The sequence below is a fragment of the Hypanus sabinus genome, chromosome 9 (genome assembly GCF_030144855.1).
Source record: "Hypanus sabinus isolate sHypSab1 chromosome 9, sHypSab1.hap1, whole genome shotgun sequence".
In the NCBI taxonomy this organism is placed as follows: domain Eukaryota; kingdom Metazoa; phylum Chordata; class Chondrichthyes; order Myliobatiformes; family Dasyatidae; genus Hypanus; species Hypanus sabinus.
The window spans coordinates 122,077,697-122,095,536 of record NC_082714.1 but is presented as its reverse complement, the minus strand read 5'-3'; the positions used below and the strand labels follow the sequence as shown (position 1 = coordinate 122,095,536).

General features: G+C 39.2%; 1 protein-coding gene across 2 annotated transcripts in view; it reads right to left on the bottom strand.

Moving 5' to 3' along the window:
- Positions 1-2,552: 2,552 nt before the first annotated feature.
- Positions 2,553-17,840, bottom strand: part of LOC132399762 (probable phospholipid-transporting ATPase IIA) — a 183,738-nt gene continuing 168,450 nt past the window's right edge. Inside the window, exons 28-29 of one of the 2 annotated variants that reach the window (XR_009514065.1) lie at positions 8,621-9,011; positions 2,553-6,251 (exon numbers count right to left, since the gene is read on the bottom strand). Coding sequence is in view for 1 of the 2 variants with exons in the window: in XM_059980485.1 (XP_059836468.1) it covers positions 8,875-9,011 (137 nt within the window). In the remaining variant the exon portion in view is untranslated. Of the gene's footprint in view, positions 9,012-17,840 lie in introns of both variants that reach the window. The other variant, XM_059980485.1, reaches the window with a different exon arrangement.

Below are 17,840 nucleotides of genomic sequence, written 5' to 3'. Positions count from 1 at the left end.
TGACCTGCTGAGATTTTCCAGCAATTTATGCTTTTATTTCAAATATCCAGCATCAGCTATTCTTTTTCTAATTTTCACTTCATGTTTTCTGCTTAGACAGGGAAAAATTAGTGTAGCTGCTATTTTAATTAATTTGCTTCTGAAATTAATTTCAGCTTGCTTTCATGTAAACAAGAAAATAAATATATGTTAGGTCCCCATGGCTAAGGTATGACATTGACTTCAGGCCCTCTTTTCCTGGTCAAGGTATGTCTTCAAAGTGGTGCAATTCATGAAAAGTCTGAAAGCCACCAGGAAAATTTCCCCACACTAGCTTACCATCTTGATTTCCACCCCCACCACAAGGCCAGCCCTTACTGTTGCCCACTGCACTCCCTGTTTCAGCAGCCGACCTACAAGTACAAGTGAAAGGTTTTGCCTCCAGCTTCTGCAGCTGTGATACAATGGTACTTAAGAAATGGTTGGGTGGAGGAGGGGTGCTTCTCAGAAGGTGGTGGGGGGAGAGGAAAATAAAACTGATAGAGAGGGGAAGCAAGAAGGGAAGAGGGGACTGTGAGAGATGGGAAGAAACAGAGTGAGAAGAGGGAGAGGGAAGGAAGAATAGAGGAGGAGGAGGAGGAAAGACAGAAAGGGAGTCCAAGTGAAAGGAGTGGTATGGAAAAGGGAGGAGGGAGAAAGAGAAAGAAATGTGAAGAATGTGTGAGGAAGGTGAAAGTGTGGAAGAATGAGTGCAGAGAAAGGATGTACAGAAAAGAGGATCAAGAGAGATAGGAGTGAGAAAAGGGAGAAAGAGCATGAAAGAAAGAATATGAAGGACAAGAAGGAAGAAATGTATAGGGGAGTTGTGATGGCCTGAAGTCAGGACTTGGTCTCATTCTATTTTTCATATTTTCTTACAGCACAGGAGGAGGCTATTCAGCTTATCAAGTCTATGTCAGCTCTGTGAAAAACCCCATCTGCTTCTTGTATATAATCTGTTTCATAAAAGTACAAAAAATATAGAAACAGAGCATAGCTTTCTTTACATTCCTTGTGCCATCGGCTTTCCCTGCAAGTGGCCATGCAGGTAAATAGGGTGGTAAGGCATATAGCATGTCATTGAATTTCGAGATTAACTTGGAGACAGTTATTATTTTGCACTTTCTCACACAAATGATACTTGCCGTTTACCACACCATACCTGAATATTAGTTGCGTTTTGCTGAATGCAGCTTTGGACTACTCTATTTAATAAGTTGCAAATGTATTTGCTGTCATCATCAGCAAACATTACAAACTTTCGCCCTACTCTGGTTGGAAGATCCTTAATGAAACAGCTGAAGATATTCAAGTCAAGGACCTCCTGCAGTAATGTTCTAACTTAGATGATTAATCTCCACCAACACAATCATCTTCCTTTGCGAAAAATATGTGTTCAAGCATTTGTTGTCCTTTATTCTTAATCCCCAGTTACTTCAGTTTTACCAGGACAGGCTATCCATATTTGGTGCCTTAGTGTTGCCCTACTCGAGACTTTCTTTTTGGTTCAGGGAGGGGTAGCCCCTCTGCTGGAGGGTATTGTTGTCTCTATTTCAGGGCAGCTCACTCACCTCTGGTCCCACCGGCACCCAGCTCTCACCTATGGCTCCAAGTAGCAGTTTGCATGCAACAGTGGCACACCGCTTTGACCAGCAGGCTAAACCAGAAGGTGGCTGGTGGCCTTGCACACCAGTGAGTTAGAGACACCCCTGTCCTAACATACAAAGTCATCTCTGGCAGACTGGGTGGATAAGGTCTACAGTGAGATCCAACGGCCAGTAAGGCGGTACTGTAATGCTCCGTGGACAGTGTAAAAGGCATGACAAGGCACCGAAGACATCATGGTCATCCACTGCGACCAAGGAAGACCTCAGTTTCTGATGCTTGTTTGTACCACTGTACCTGGACATCTAAGATTGAGGACTGCCCCAGTGCAATGGCTTTTCCACTTTAAAAACTCCTCCGCACAGACTTCCTGTCATTGTCAGACACAATGGTCAACCACCAAAGACCATGTTTGAACCAAGCCAGATCTGGAGTTGAATGGCTCTAATGAAGTGAGATTTCATTAGTGAACATGCTGACATTTTTCTTAGCGTTGACCAGAAAATGTGTTTTCATTTTGTGGGCTATTGACCCAAACTGTGTCTTTTCATGTGATAAACCAGTTTAGTATGTAATGCACAGATTTTCAGAAGCTTTGCAGTCAATTTACATTGGTAGTTAATTTCCATGCTGGCCTGTTACTCTAACCCTGCCTGGATATTAACATGTGTTTTTGCTGAATTCACTAGCTCTTTTCACTCTGTAAGTATGTTCAAAGTTAACCATTTATTCAAGCCAATCAAACGTTCAGGCCACAGATTGACCCTTAACACACAAATGGTGACAGAAACTTTTGGTCACATGAAACAACTGACATTACAAAAGATCAGGATAAGGGATCATCATGGCAAGTAACTACATTCCTGCTGCAGGGACTAAATTATATGGAGGCAACCATTCACCCAAAAAAACATACAGCTGAAAACAAGTTGTCATGAAACTGCTTTTTATTGTTTGTATAATACTTTATTTTTTTTGCTCTTAAGAGCATAGTGTTCATAGCATAGAAACCAACAATAAATTAACAACATGTTCACAAGATATTCATTCCTCTTTTATGAAACACATTTTAGACAAAGGTCAGCCCTTTGAGGACTAAATAATGATTTTGTTCCTCTTATTTATCAAACGGCAAAGCCTAGGTCATAAATATTGGGCAACCAAACTCAGTTGTACCACCAACCGGAATCTAGTTCTAAAGCTAATACCAAACCAATTTTAGGCACTAGAATTATACTTATACTTCTGAGAAATATTTATTTAAGTATTGCCACCCCAGCAACTACCTGATAAACCCAATTAACCCTAAACTAATCATGGGACAATTTGCAATGACAATTAACTTACCGGATACGGCTTTGGACTGTGGGAGGAAACCGGAGGACCAGGAGAAACCCACACATTCCACAGGGAGGATGTACAGAGACTCCTTACAGAATGGCATCGGAATTGAACTCTGAACTCCAGAATGCCCCAAGCTGTAAAAGTGTCACACTAACTGCTACACTACCGTGGTGCCCATTTGCAAACTTAATTTTGAAGAACACACTAGAAATCCAGCACCAGACTAAATTAAATCAGCTCTTATTGATAAAACCTCCATTGGCGAGGGAAAAAAATCCCACATAGCAACATAGTCCAATTTTAGTAATAATTTTGGACAGAATTCCAAAAATAATTTTTGGTACACTCTACCGGTACTCCATCTCTCCAATTCTCCACTAATTGTAAATAGTGAAATAGTAAATACTAACTATTCACATTTGTAGTGTCTTTTCCTTTTAACTTTATCACACTGACCTACTCTTCTTGCCCAACACCCCAACCACATTCCCCCATCCCCAGCTACAAAATTTCAGCAATATAAAATAACATACAAATCCAACAGTGAAATTAAGCCCAAAGCTTGATATTGATCGATACATATTAAAAACTGAGGACAGCATGCCAGGAAGTAAAAAGAACTGTTGTTCATGATTCATGCAGGTCCATTATCCTTTTTAAAGATACCTATTTTTGTTTTAATCAGCCCAATTCAATACTTGGCCAGTTGAATAACAATATAGATATAATAATATTGAATAAATACACCTGACAAAGCCATTACAAATTTGTGCATTACATCTTATTGCAGGTATACTTTTCACATGATTAAAATTTGGACACGATGATGGTGATATAGTTCAAGAAGGTTTTGAGAATAAATGAGATTGGGCTGGAGAGACATGCAATTCCTACTGAAGTTCTAAGGCAACTGAATGGGTTGGAGGGTAGCCGATGGGCCACCTGGAGAATAACGGATTGGCCACTGGGAAGATTAAATCACAAGTAAGTCTGCTCTCTATTCACTTAAGAGTATTTTTGCATCAGAAATTTGCTCACAAAAAATATATATAACCTGGGATAATCAATAAAGGATATTCAGTGCACATTTTCTGGGCAGAACAGTTTCTATTTTGGGGTAACTTCTAATAGTGGATTAGACCATTTTAAACATTTTAGTGCTTTAGTACATCTTTGAGTTGCCAGTATGGCAAAAATATGCTTGCATTACTGTAGTCTAGGCAGACATCATCAATTTTTATGAGTTAATCCCTTTGACTTCCAGGCATTCCATATTTAAGAGATGCATACTGTGCAATGCTAAGGACAATTGCTCCTACTAAAGTAAGATCCAAATATGACTCCCCAACATGCATTGCTTTTCTTTTAGGAGCCATGGAGAAAAAAAAAGCCTTTTCATGCAACAGCAGCCCAAGAATTTTGCAGTCCAATTCTGTGCACATATACTGCATGCAGATTAATAAAATGCAAGTAATTTCAGAGGCTTACAGATGCCATCTGTTACCTTACAGCTGCACTCATTGAAGAACAGTACTAATTTTGCAGGTGCAAACTGAGATTGCATATACATAATCAAAGATGAAACTCATGATTTCAGATAAACAATTAATGAGTCAGCTGTGATTAAAAACATGCATATTTATCTTCAACTTAATTTGTCTTTAGAGATTTAGGATAGTTTACCACAGAAATTATAAGCATACTCTTTCTAAAATGTTATAATCTTTCCTCTCTACCAGAGAATATAATCCAAAGGCAAGATGTCCTGATCTGGTATCTCATTAAAATAAACAGAACTTGGCACGAGGTGCTTTTATCACTTCACACCCCTCACTAGTTCCTTCTCCTAGGATATGCAAATTGAGCCTCAACAAATTGGTTATATCATCTATCTTATCAAAAAAAATGTACTTTTGAAGGGTTATTCCATATTAACAAATTTCATTCAAAGCTGATGACCTGCATATCTCAATCAGTAACTCCTGAAAATGTGCATTTTAAGGGGTAGTCTTTAGTTGCAGGATCTAAATATCCAATATGGAATCTTTTTCATTAACTTCACTGGCTCTGGTAACATTCCTTCTTTCCTAGTTGGCAAATGGAGTTCTTCCACAACCTAAGGTGGTCTGATTTTGCATCAGTAAAACGGAGAGAGATAGAGAGGGGAAAAAAGTGCTTAGCATCTACTAAGTACATTTCAAATACTTGTGAAGCATTTTTGTCATACCCAATAGATGTTTAGAATTCTAGGTTTCTACTAAATTTTATCAAAATCTCATCATTCTAATTCTCAGAAGCCTTCTAGCTGGAAATGCATAGGATCTACACATCCAATAAGATCTTATTTTGCAGAGTACTTGTCATATCCAAATATTTTTATTGGATTTAGCAGGAACAATGGCATGCAAAATAGTGCAAAGCTTCAGCATGCTAACAATGAGCAGGAAAGCTGTGGCAGGATACAAGAAATTCAGGAGGACAAGTCACAATAATCAACACATTGACAGTCTACAGAAACAATGTCTACACTTTGCTACCATACCCTCAGATCCAAGAATATTAAGGCAAGATGACCAGAAAAATCTGATGACGTCCACACAATATAGATTTCCAGGGCAGATGGCCCTGGTTACTCCAGATCTTACTTTGTCATGGAACTATTCAAACTTTTCATTTCCATTGTTATATTTTTCTTACAATTTTGGCAGACATTCTAGTCCACTAAGTCCATGCCAACTCAAGAAACAAATTATCAACCCATTCCTCCACTTCTTTCACTATTACCGAACATCTCTCAGATACCTCTTCCCATAATTTTACTGCCACCCATATACAAGGTGGGCAATTTACAATGTCAACTTATATAGATGTCATTAGCATGCGGAAGGAAACTCAAGCACCCAGCGAAAATACATACAGTAACAGGGGGAACATGCAATTCCATACAGTCAACAGCTAAGGTCAAGAATGAATATGGGTTGCCAGACCTGAACAGAAAAGCACCATCTTCTTCAGGATAGTGTCATGGAATTAGTGTTACCCCAAGACACTACCCTTCAAGGCATTTTGATGAATCGGTTATGGGTATAGGTCGTTTTCAAAATGTTTCTGAAGAGACCAACTGCAGTACATGTAGAGAAGGTAGGGAGAATGGAGAGATGATATAGTCATGATCAACAAACGGATGGGATTCCATAAATGGACAGAAAACTAAACCCTGTGGTAGGGCACGCAGGCAGATGGACAGCAGACACACTTCCGGTGTGACTTAGAATGAGATGGAGCTATGAACGAAATGGAACAATAAATAGTGAACACATTAAAGCCACGACTAACAACAAATACAGGCTGAAAATATGATAAAATGACAATAATTAACAAAAACATTTTTGATATTCTTTGCGTTCAATCATAAATAATGCTTTACTGTACAAAATCATGAAGCAAAGACTTCAGGCTGTTACAGGAAATGAATCAGCATGACGTTCTCTGAAATTAATTGTTGATTTTTAAGTACACTCTCAATTTATTTATCCAGTTCTTTCGCTCTTTTTAGATACTGAGGAAGCCTCAAACATTCTCCAAGCCTCTACCAAGGCTCGGTAAAAATAATTCCTAATAGTAACTCGCACAGCAGGAGAAATTATGTCCATAGTCAGGTCTCTCACTTTCAGAAGTGCTTCTTCAGAACTTATAAGAAATCAGAACTCATGGTAAAGTGACTGCATTGCCGATAACCATTTTAAATTACTGGCTGGTATTAGATGCATATATATTCATATTAATTTGGCCCACAAAATCATTCTTAGTCTCTTTGCATCCTTGCTCAAAGAGAAGGCACATAATCTAAATACTGACATCCAGACTTTAAATGTGTCAAGCAAATCCTGATTTCTGAGGATTAACCACAAATTCAAATTATCCATATAAATGACCATTTGTTCAGCACCTGCCAGTGTAAGATGGTGTACAGATTGAAAACACAGTTAATAGTTTACAGCATTGAGCTGAATGCTAAGGTCCAACTGGTCTTTTCTCAATCACAAGAATACAAAGTATACACCTTAACCACCACCATTCAAATGAAATTAATGAGTTCATTCTTGATGCAGCAATATATTAAAAATACAAATCATGTGATTTATACTAGTCATACTTTGTCCAAATCCACAAAAGCTTCAGAAACAACACATTAAATACAACTATTAAAATCTTCACCAGACATATTAGATGTAAATATCATTTAAAAAGCATTGACACATAAACTACCTATATTGAACACAAAAATGTTTTTTTTTGTAAACTGTATTGCCCTCAGAGAAATCAAGTCCAAACAATGGAGCAAAGCTGGAAGTTTAAAACTGGAAATCAAATGCCCAATTACAATTAGCTGACACTGTGCAGTTAATGGAAGCCATCAAATCAATCCTGCTGTTTTCTTTTAAGTAGAAGTGCAGTTTGATCCTGCAAGCCACTTAAAAAGATTAAAAAAGTGACCAGATGCTACTGATTAGTTCCATCAACATGAATTTTATTATGAATATAATAATAAAGCAAAGGTGATTCCCTTGCACATACCAATGTTATTCAATTTTACTGATCAGAACTATGGCTTGAACATTCTTCACTCTGTCTCCAACAGATGGAGTGAAGATTTATCTTTAAATATCCAGCATCCACATCTATCACCTTAGTTAGTTCAAATTTTTAAATAATAATGAATCCTAATTAACCTCAGCAATGGCTTTTAAAAAGCGGCTTTTGTAGCAAGAGAAATTAAAGCAGGAAAGTTGCACTTCTCCAAGCCTGTATCTTTAGTGCTATCTTTGACTAAACATTCATAAACTTTGTTAAATGATGTGAAAAGAAATTGTGGCTTAGCATTCATTTAGCACACAGGACACTATTACAAACCCAGATCCTCATTTCACTCACCAAAGTATCAGTGAATTGAGCTGGGAGAAAAACTTCAAAAAGTTCTATCTGAACATAGGATAATAAGTGCGGGTTGTTATCCATTTTACTGCAGGATCATTTGGCAGCTTGTGTTACCTCTAAAGTGCATGTTTAGGTTGTGATATGTTTCAAACACATTTGAATGCATAAAATAAATTTACTGTTCAAACTATCAAATTTAGATGTAGCTGAAGAACATGCCCAAGTGTAATTAGGTCACAAAGAAAACAAAGGGATAATTGAAAAAACAAATATTATAGTTACTTGTATCAGTGGCTCAACAGGTTTACATGTTTGTGATCTCATTATCTCCCATAGATTCTTTTATGTGCCTCTGACTATTGTACAGTGTATACAGTAGATTCCCTTTTTAACTGGTGTCATTCAATCCTATAAACTCTGAAGGTTGCTTCAGATTACATACCTCTGAATTCTGCAATCAGGATAAAAACACAAAACTTGGCTTGCAATACCCAAGGTGAAGATTGGAGTTGTTAGTTGAAAGACTTAAGGTATTAGTATCATTCTAGGTGATGGGTATAACCGATTACTAAGTTTGGAGAATGGAAAATGATCAGTAAGTGGAACTTGGAACCCTAGTGAAATTTGGGTACAAACAAAATAAATGGATGGCTAAACAGAAGTCATACTTTTCAATAGTAGCACAATAGCTGTAATCGATTGTTGATCCTTTTACCTTCAGTGGATTCTTTTCTAGCCTCTTGGTATTGAGCAGTACACTGATTCCTTTTTGACCAGTAACTCATGACTCTGAAGTAACAGGTCGTATCTCTGGTAATGTTTGCTGCCCAAAGGATTTGCACCAGTTTTGTCATTACTGTTACAGTAGCATTTTAGTTCATCAGTAGCACTTGAAACTGTCAAATAAACTTCGTAAATTGTTGGCTGTGACTCCCAACTAGAGCGGGCTCACTATCTATGTTTTAGAGTCTATGAGGTAAGTTTGGAGTAGTTTGGTGGTGAAAACCTTCTTCTCAGGTACTTCAGTATGTACAGGGGAAGGCAGCTGATCAAGGTGATTACTAAGACTTTCCACAGGAAGGACAATGTGATGATGAAGTAGACATCTGCAAAACAAAACCAAGCTGGGTATTAGTTACAAATATATCTGGTTCTATCCTGCTGTTTTGTATGAGTTACACCAAATTGCCTCAATGGATTGCATTTATGAATTAGTAACAAAAAATCAGTTTTAAACCAGGAACATATTGGCTCAGAACATTTACCTTGTCAGACAATGATCAGATATCCAAATGTTTAACCTTACAGAATTTGTCCAAAGGCTTCACGATGGGAACATGCAACCTGGCCATTCTTCCAAGTGCTACTGGAATTAATTGCCCAAGGGGCAAAAAACTAAGGGAAATCACCATGTTTGGCAAAAAACTGAGTAAAGTTACCAACTTTGGCAAAGAACTAAGGAAAGCTTGTCTGACTAGAGATTCGAAACGCAGCAACTGATGAATTATGAGAGGAAGTTGGCGACTAATTTCAAAGAAGATACTAAAAACTTTTTTAAGTATATAAAAGGTCTCTTTATATATAGTTGAGGGTAGATAAAGGACCAATAGAAAATGACGCTGGAGATATTGTAACGAGAGATGCAGGGATGGCAGAGGAACTGAATGCATATTTTGCATCAGTCTTCACAGTGGAAGACATCTGCAGTATACCAGACATTCAAGAGTGTCAGGGAAGTGAAGTTTGTGCAGTGAAAATTACAACTGAGATGATGTTCAGGAAGCTTAATGTTCTGAGAGTGGATTAATCTCCTGGACCTGATGGAATGCATCCTTGGGTTCTGAAGGAAGTAGCTGGAGAGATTGCAGAGAATTAACAATGATCTTTCAAGAATTGACAGATTCTGGCATTGTACTGGATGGCTGGAAAATTGCAAATGTTACTTTGCTACTTAAGAAGGGTGGGAGGCAGCAGAAAGGAAACTATAGACCTGTTAGCCTGACATCAGTGGTTGGGAAGCTGTTGGAATCGATTGTTAGGGATGAGATTACGGAGTACCTGGAGGCACATGACAAGATGGGCCATGAAAGGAAAATTCTGCCTGACTAACCTATTGCAATTTTTTGAGGAAATTACAAGCAGGTTAGACAAAGGAGATGCAGTAGATGGATTTTCAGAAGGCCTTTGACAAGGTGCCGCAGAATAGGCTGCTTAGCAAGATAAGAGCCCAAGGAACTATATGGAAGTTACTAGTGTGGGTGGAGCATTGGCTGATCAGTAGAAAACAGAGAGTGTGAATAAAGGGATCCTATTCTGATTGGCAGCAGGTTACCAGTGGAGTTCCACAAGGGTCAGTGTTGGGACCACTGCTTTTTGCAATGTATGTCAATGATATGGACTATGGACTATATGGATTTGTGGCTAAATTTGCCAACGATACAAAGAAAGGTGGAGGAGCGGGTAGTGTTGAGGAAACAGAGAGCCTGCAGAGACTTAGATAGTTCAGGGGAATGGGCAAAGAGGTGCCAAATGAAATACAATGTTGGAAAGTGTCTGGTCATGCACTTTGATGGAAGAAATAAGTGGGCAGATTATTAATAAGATGGGGAGAGAATTCAAAATGCAGAGATGCAAAGGGACTTGGGAGTTCTTGTGCAGGAAACCCGAAAGGTTAACCTCCAAGTTGAGTCGATGGTGAAGGTGGCAAATGCAATGTTGGCATTCATTTCTAGAGGTATAGAGAGCAGGGATGTGATGTTGAGGCTCTATAAGGCACTCGTGAGACTACACTTGGAGTATTGTGTGCAATTCTGGGCTCCATATTTTAGAAAGGATATACTGACGGAGAGGTTTAAGAGAAGAATCACAAGAATGATTCTAGGAATGAAAGGGTTACTGTATGAGGAATGTCTGGCAGCTCTTGGGCTGTATTCCGTAGAGTTCAGGAGAATGAGGGGGGATCTCATAGAAATATTCTGAATGTTAAAAGGCCTGAACAGATTAGACATGGCAAAGTTATTTCCCATGGTAGGGGATTTTAGGACAAGAGGGTACAACTTCAGGACTGAAGGACGTCCATTTAGAACTGACACATGGAGAAATTAATTTAGCCAGAGGGTGGTAAATCTGTGGAATTTGTTACCACAAGTGGTTGTGGAGGCCAAGTCACTGGGTGTATTTAAGGCAGAGATAGATAGGTTCTTGATTAGCCAGGGCATCAAAGGGTATGGGGAGAAGGCAGGGGAAGGGGGGGTGACTGGAAGAACTGGATCAGCCCATGATTGAATGGTGGAGCAGACTTGATGGGCCGAATGGCCTACCTTGCTCCTATATCTTATGGTCTTATAACTGTAAAATATCACACAAATTATAGTCACTGATCTTACATGAAGAAATTTTCAAACTGATCATTTCCAATTGTCTGACAATACATCAACTAATTACATTGTATGTACGACAAGCAGATTCATTTCTGGAATATGAAATGAGCTCAAAATAAAGGAATGCAATTTCTTACTCTGTTGGGTGCAAGGGTTCAATAAAACATGTTTTTTACAGCATTAGCGAAAATAGATTTAGGATGATAGTGTATAAATTATTCTGACGCAAGGTTAATTTGCTATTTATAACATAGGGTTAACATGAAAAGTGAAGTGAATTTCATGGTGTGTATAGCTGAGTGTACAAAAGATGTTTTGTTTAAAATTGTATTTGCTTATTCATTTTCAATCCACCATTATGGCCACCAAGCTCCTGGACTGTTTGTTCCACTCCTGTCAGTGAGGAGGCTGTGCAGCATCCATGCCAAGAGCACCAGACTCAAAAAAAGTTGCATTCCCAAAGCAATAAGGCTGATGAACTCTTCCGACCACTAACACACCCCAGCAGCATTACTGTATCATTTCCTGTTTTCTCCGTAGATTGTCACCTTGTTGTAGTGGAGAAGCTTGTGTGGTCATAAGATCCCGAAGATGCCGTCTGGAGCTATGTTTCTGGTAGGGTCACCCATGGTGGTAAGGTCGAGGATGAAGTCCCTGACAAAGAACAATCCAACCAAGACCTCTACGGTGGAACAGGCGGACAAAGTTACTTCGAACTCAACGGCTGTGAAGGTGGATGAAGGCTGCAACTATTCCATCAACTCCAATCATCGTGGTTTCCATGCCATTGGAATCAGTTGGTTGATTTGTGAAGTATCGTGTGCTTCTTGGAGTGCAACATCAAGTACACATTAAACAAATACACGCACAGATGTCTTCGCTCTGTGGGCCTTAAGATTGGACTCATAAGCCACTTGAGAGCCCATAAATAGATCAATGGAACGAAGACCATCATCCTTGACCTCGAGGGATAGTTACGACAACGACGATGATCATTTCCTGTCAGAGTCACCTTATGCACAGACACTCCTGTGCTTAGCATCACTTTATGTACATACAATCAACATACATAAGTTACTTTATGTATTGTTATTTATCGTGTTCTTTATCTTATTGCATTTTTTTTGTGCTGCATGTGATCAAGTAATGATCATTTCATTCTCCTGTACTGGAAATGACATTAAATAATCTAGAATCTTAATTGCTAACTTAGTTCATACAAGTAGGTCACTACACATAAAGTATTTCAATATTTCTGAGTCTAGCCATGGAAAGCTTTATATTTGTATTTTACTTCCTTCTGTGTCGAATGTGAGATTTATAGCATATGCTCAGAATTCAAGGTTTTACATTTTTCAGTTCCAGCTCCATTCATCATAAGGATCCACTAATCCACAAAACAAAATCTAACCGTCATCAGTGAATGATGTTTCAGAATTAATCATACTACATTTCCAACTATCCAAACCCTGAGGCGGCACCTCCAGTTCCTCTTCCAAGTGCAACTGGCTTTCTTTGCATAAGTGAAAGATCCTGATCTCCTCTTCATATATTCTCACAGACTTATTTTAAATTTATTTTCAGTGATCTTCAATAACTTATCTTCAGTGATGTTCCAGTCATTCACCCAAGTTGGAACTGCCAATTTTTCCTCACTCTCTTTACTTTGTCATTTCCTAAAATTTACTTCCTAACCAGCCTTTCATCTTCCAAATGATACTGCTACAATAAAGTCACAAAGCACGGCAGCACAGAAACTGGCCCTTCATTCCATCTAGCCTGTGCTAATTATTCTGGCAAGTCCCATCAAACTGTACCTGAACCCCTGCCCTCCATACCCTCCCATTCAGGTACTTACCAAAGTTTCACTTAAATGCTAAAATTGAACCCACAGCCACCACTTCTGTTGGCAGCTCATTCCACACTCTCACCACCACATGAGTGAAGAATTAATCCCTCATGTTCCCCTTAAACATTTCACCTTTCACCCATAACCGATGGCCTCTCCTGGTGGTCTCACTCTGCCTCAGTGGGAAAAGCCTGCTTGTATTTACCCTATCCATACCCCTCAGAATTCTGTATAACTCTATCAAATATAGAGGTACTGGCTGGTTTATAACCATGTGCTGGGGTGATTTGGGCAAGATGGGTGGATTGGTGTGATGTGCAGGGTTATAAACACTTAATGTTGATCTACCAGAATCTCATTCTACTGGGCTAGTCCCTTTCAAATTATGTCACATATTTAGTGATGACTTGCATTCACATGAATGATTATGTATACTCTGGGTCACACACATGCCAGTGAAATATATGTTGTAGCATCCAAAATACAGGCAGCACGTCTGTGTGCCAACTTGTAATTATAAATATCACATGTCAAGATTCAGAAATGCTTCATGCATGGCAACCAATTTGTTTGAGTTGCTGGAGTCCAAACGTCAGTAGATGTCAAGTATGGAAGTCACAATGTCCAGAGATATGTGGAATCATTCAGATTCAATGCCTTTACATCTATCTGAAGGATGGATGCTAAAGGATCTTATCTTTCCACAGCTGCTGCTTGCACACTGGAGATCAATATAAATTAGCTCTTTTCAAAAGTACAGGAGATGAAACTGGAAGGAGAAAAAAAGGATCAGCTGTACAAATCTCCCACTAAAAAGAAAAAAAATATATACAGGTGTTGAAGATCTGAAACAAAATTAGAAAATGCTGGAAGCATTCAGAAGATCAGGCAACAATTGGTGTCGGGGGGGGGGGGGGGGGGGGGGGGGGGGGGGGAATTAAGTTGAAGTCTTTCCCAGTTCTGAGGAAGGGAAGATGACCAGAAACATTAACTCTTTTTCTCTTTTCACAGAGGCTGCCTGACTTGTTTCTAGAATTTTCTGTTTTTGTTTCAAATTTCTTACTATTATTGGTGTATGTTGCAACAAGTTATTCCAAATGGTATAGTTTCAAATGATCTCCTGAAGTAATCTACCTCTGAAATTGGTACTTTCTGCTTTCTAACTGGGTAACCAATTACACTTCAAACAAGGGGGAAAACCAATTGTTTTCCAAACAGCATTGGGATGATGGGCATGTCAAAAAACAGCAATTCATGCATTGTTTTTGTTCCACTCAAAATAAATTTGCAACATACAGTACATCTTAAATTCATTGCTTACAAATCTAGTCATTCTGCTTTTCAAACCTGCTCTGCCATTTAATAAGATCACTGCAATGTCAGTTCCACATTCCTGTTCCCTTGGTAACTTTTTGCCTTCTGCTTTAAAAATATTTTGATATTTTTCCTGCTCCCACTGGTCTTGGAAGAAGAGAGTACCAAGCAACTCAGCCTTTTGAGAAAAAAAAAAGCCTCATTTTGTCTTAAATTGGTGACCTTTAATTTTTACACAAAAATGGTGGAGGAATTCAGAAGATCCAACTGTGGAAATGAATAAAGAGTTAATGAAGAATAAAGAGTTGATGTTTCAGGCTAATTCCCTTCACTGGCCCAGAACATCGACTCTTTATTCTTTTTTATAGATGCTGCCTGACTTGCTAAGTTCCTCCAGCATTTTGTGTGAGTCTAACTTTTCAGCATGTGTTTATGATCTTTTATTTTCCTTATTTTTAAACAACGACCCTAGAAGCATCCCCTACAAATTACCCTGTTAAAAACCCATGGGATCTCATATTGTGCCAACTCATTCAGTTCAATTTAATTGTTATCTCTGTCAAATTTGCTGATATTAGCCCAAAGAGGCAGTCGTAGGAAATTGACCTCACAGAGTTGTGTTGAGAAGGGTGATCCTAGCTTCAATTCCAGATAAATATCCTGAAATATTGAAAAGTGTATGTAAGGGAGAACAAACTTTGAAATGTCTGAATTTACTTGTCAACTAACTAGACATTAAGAACAGTGACTGGGATGTGATGCCAGAGTAATGTTCCAGCTGGATCAGGACTTTCAAAGGAAAGATGGAAGTTGCAAGATGAATGGCAAAATTATTTAAATTGTAGAAACCTGACATTTAATGTACTTTCTCATCAAATTGAGATGGAAGACTCCTGGAAGCTGTAGTAAAGAATGGGAAACCATGTAAAATTACAAGTCATATCAATGCACTTCAGTTCATTAGGGAAAAAGGCTACACAACATCCTCATCCTAAAGGTGGGATGAGGTCCATAATGATCAATAGATCAACAGAGAATCAATAGATATGTTGGAACCATGAATGCAGAGCTCCCACACATTTGCCAACTAGCCAGTGACGTCATGAGGGCAACATCCCACTCTTAAAACAAATGCATTGCAGGGTTAATTGCCTTTCAATAACATTGGTATGGCTTGTAAATACCTGGCCACATTGGTTTTTGTACAATAGTTTCACTGTCACAACAGTTGGTGTGGTAAACCCAATTCCCCAATGAAACATTAATTCGTCACAATTATTTTGTTTTCCATTCACTATGACAAATAAAACCGCTTCCACTTACGTGAATACTGAATAATTGAAAATTTCAGCAAATAAACAGAAACTGAAAAACCAGAATAATTTTCCATTTCCGCTCAATGTTTAAATTTTGCTAACGTTATGACTTTAGCTCTGAATGTGTAAATATATTCACAATCACTACATTTAATAAGTAAATAGCTATATTTTGCAATATCATTCACTTTAAACCGCAACTGTTGATAACTGAGAAAACAAAAACATTAACAATGGCCGGGGAGAGGGGGGGCAACAGCAGTACAGGATCAATCTGAAAGTCACTGGTCGCCTTCAAAATAGGTTATCATGACTTCAAACTGCTTCACATGGCCGTAGGATGATGAGGATGCATTTAAATATACTACCTTTTTATTTATTTACCTATAGGTTGCATTATCAATCTTCCAGGCCTTATTACGTTAAAGGGCTTCTTTTTTAAACGTGAGCATTAATTGACAAGCCAGGATACAATTTCCAATGTAAACTCCTACGGCCGTAAGAGTCATTGAGTCGTACAGCATGAAAACAGACCCTTTGGCCCAGCTCATCCAAACTAAATGTGTTGCTCAGCAAGTTGGTGCCTGCCTGCATTTGGCTCAGAGCTCTCTAAACCCCTCCTATCCATATATGCAACTAGATGGTGCACTATTTCTGGCAGGTCATTCCAAATATGCACCATTCTCTGATCCCAAGCCTGTGCCCTTTTGTTTAGGTACCACTTCTCTGGGGAAAAGGCTACGCTTTCACCCTGTGTATACTCCTCATGATCCTGTAATACCTTCATCAGATCACCCCTCAATCTCTTACAATTGAGGAAATAAAGTCCAGTCTGGTCAACATCTTGGTAAATCTTTTCTCTCTAGTTTAATGACACCTTTCCAATAAGAGTATTAGCAAAACTGTACATAATATTTCAGTGTGGCCTCAGAAACATCACTTATAACTGCAACATAATTTCCAGACTTCTACACTCAGTGCCTTGATTGAAGGCCAGCATGAGGGAAGAGCTCAATGAAACCTTTCAAATGTTGAAAAGCCTAGACAGAGTAGATGTGGAAAGGACATTTCCCGTGGTGGGAGAGTCTAGGACAAGGGGGCTCAGCCTCAGGATAGAGGGGCACCCTTTCAAAACAGAGATGCAGAGAAACTTCTTTAGCCAAAGGGTGGTGAATTAGTGGAATTTGTTGCCACATGCAGCTGTAGAGGCCAGGTCGTTGGGTGTATTTAAGGCAGAGATTGATTGGTTTGATTGGACATGGCATCAAAATTTACTGGGAGAAAGCCAAGAACTAGGGTTGAGGAGGAGATAGAAAAAAGGATCAGCCACGATTGATTTACCCAAGCTTCACAGCCATAAAGAATTGTGGTGACACAGACTGCTTGGTATACAGTGACCTTTGTGGAGGGACGAAGGCTCCTGTTCTGAAAGACTCTACGTCGAAGTCTCCCAAAGGCAGCTGATGCCTGTTTAATGCGGCTCTGAATGTTGTTGTCAATGCCGCTATCCTCAGAGAGAATGCTTCCCAGATATTTGAAAGATGGCACTACTGACAGCTTTTCATCACCAACAGTGAAGGCAGGTAGGGTGGGTGGGACACTGATACTCCATTGGCAAACCACTTCTGTCTTGGTGGTATTGCTAGTCAGCCCCATCCTGCTGTACATTCTCACCGCCACAGCAAGGACAGTCTGAAGATTCTCCAGAGAATGGGCCACAAGAGCACAGTCACCTGCACACTGCAGCTCCAGGGTCCGTTCTCTATAGAGTTTGGTGGTTGCGTGGAGTCTCCTGATGTTAAAGAGGTTGCCATCTAATCTGACATCCACTGCCACACCGCTGCTGTCCTCAATCTCGTTGTGGAGAAGCTTGGTAACACACAGGAGGAAGATGTTAAAGAGCACTGGCGCTAGCGCACACCCGTCTCACCCGTGTGTAAAAGGAAGGGCTCGGACTCTTGTCCTCCTATGGTCACCCGAGTAGTCATCCCATCGTGGAACTGGCGTAGGATGGTAACAAATTTATTGGGACATCCAAACCTGAGGAGAACCTGAAGATCTCTCTTTGCACAATGT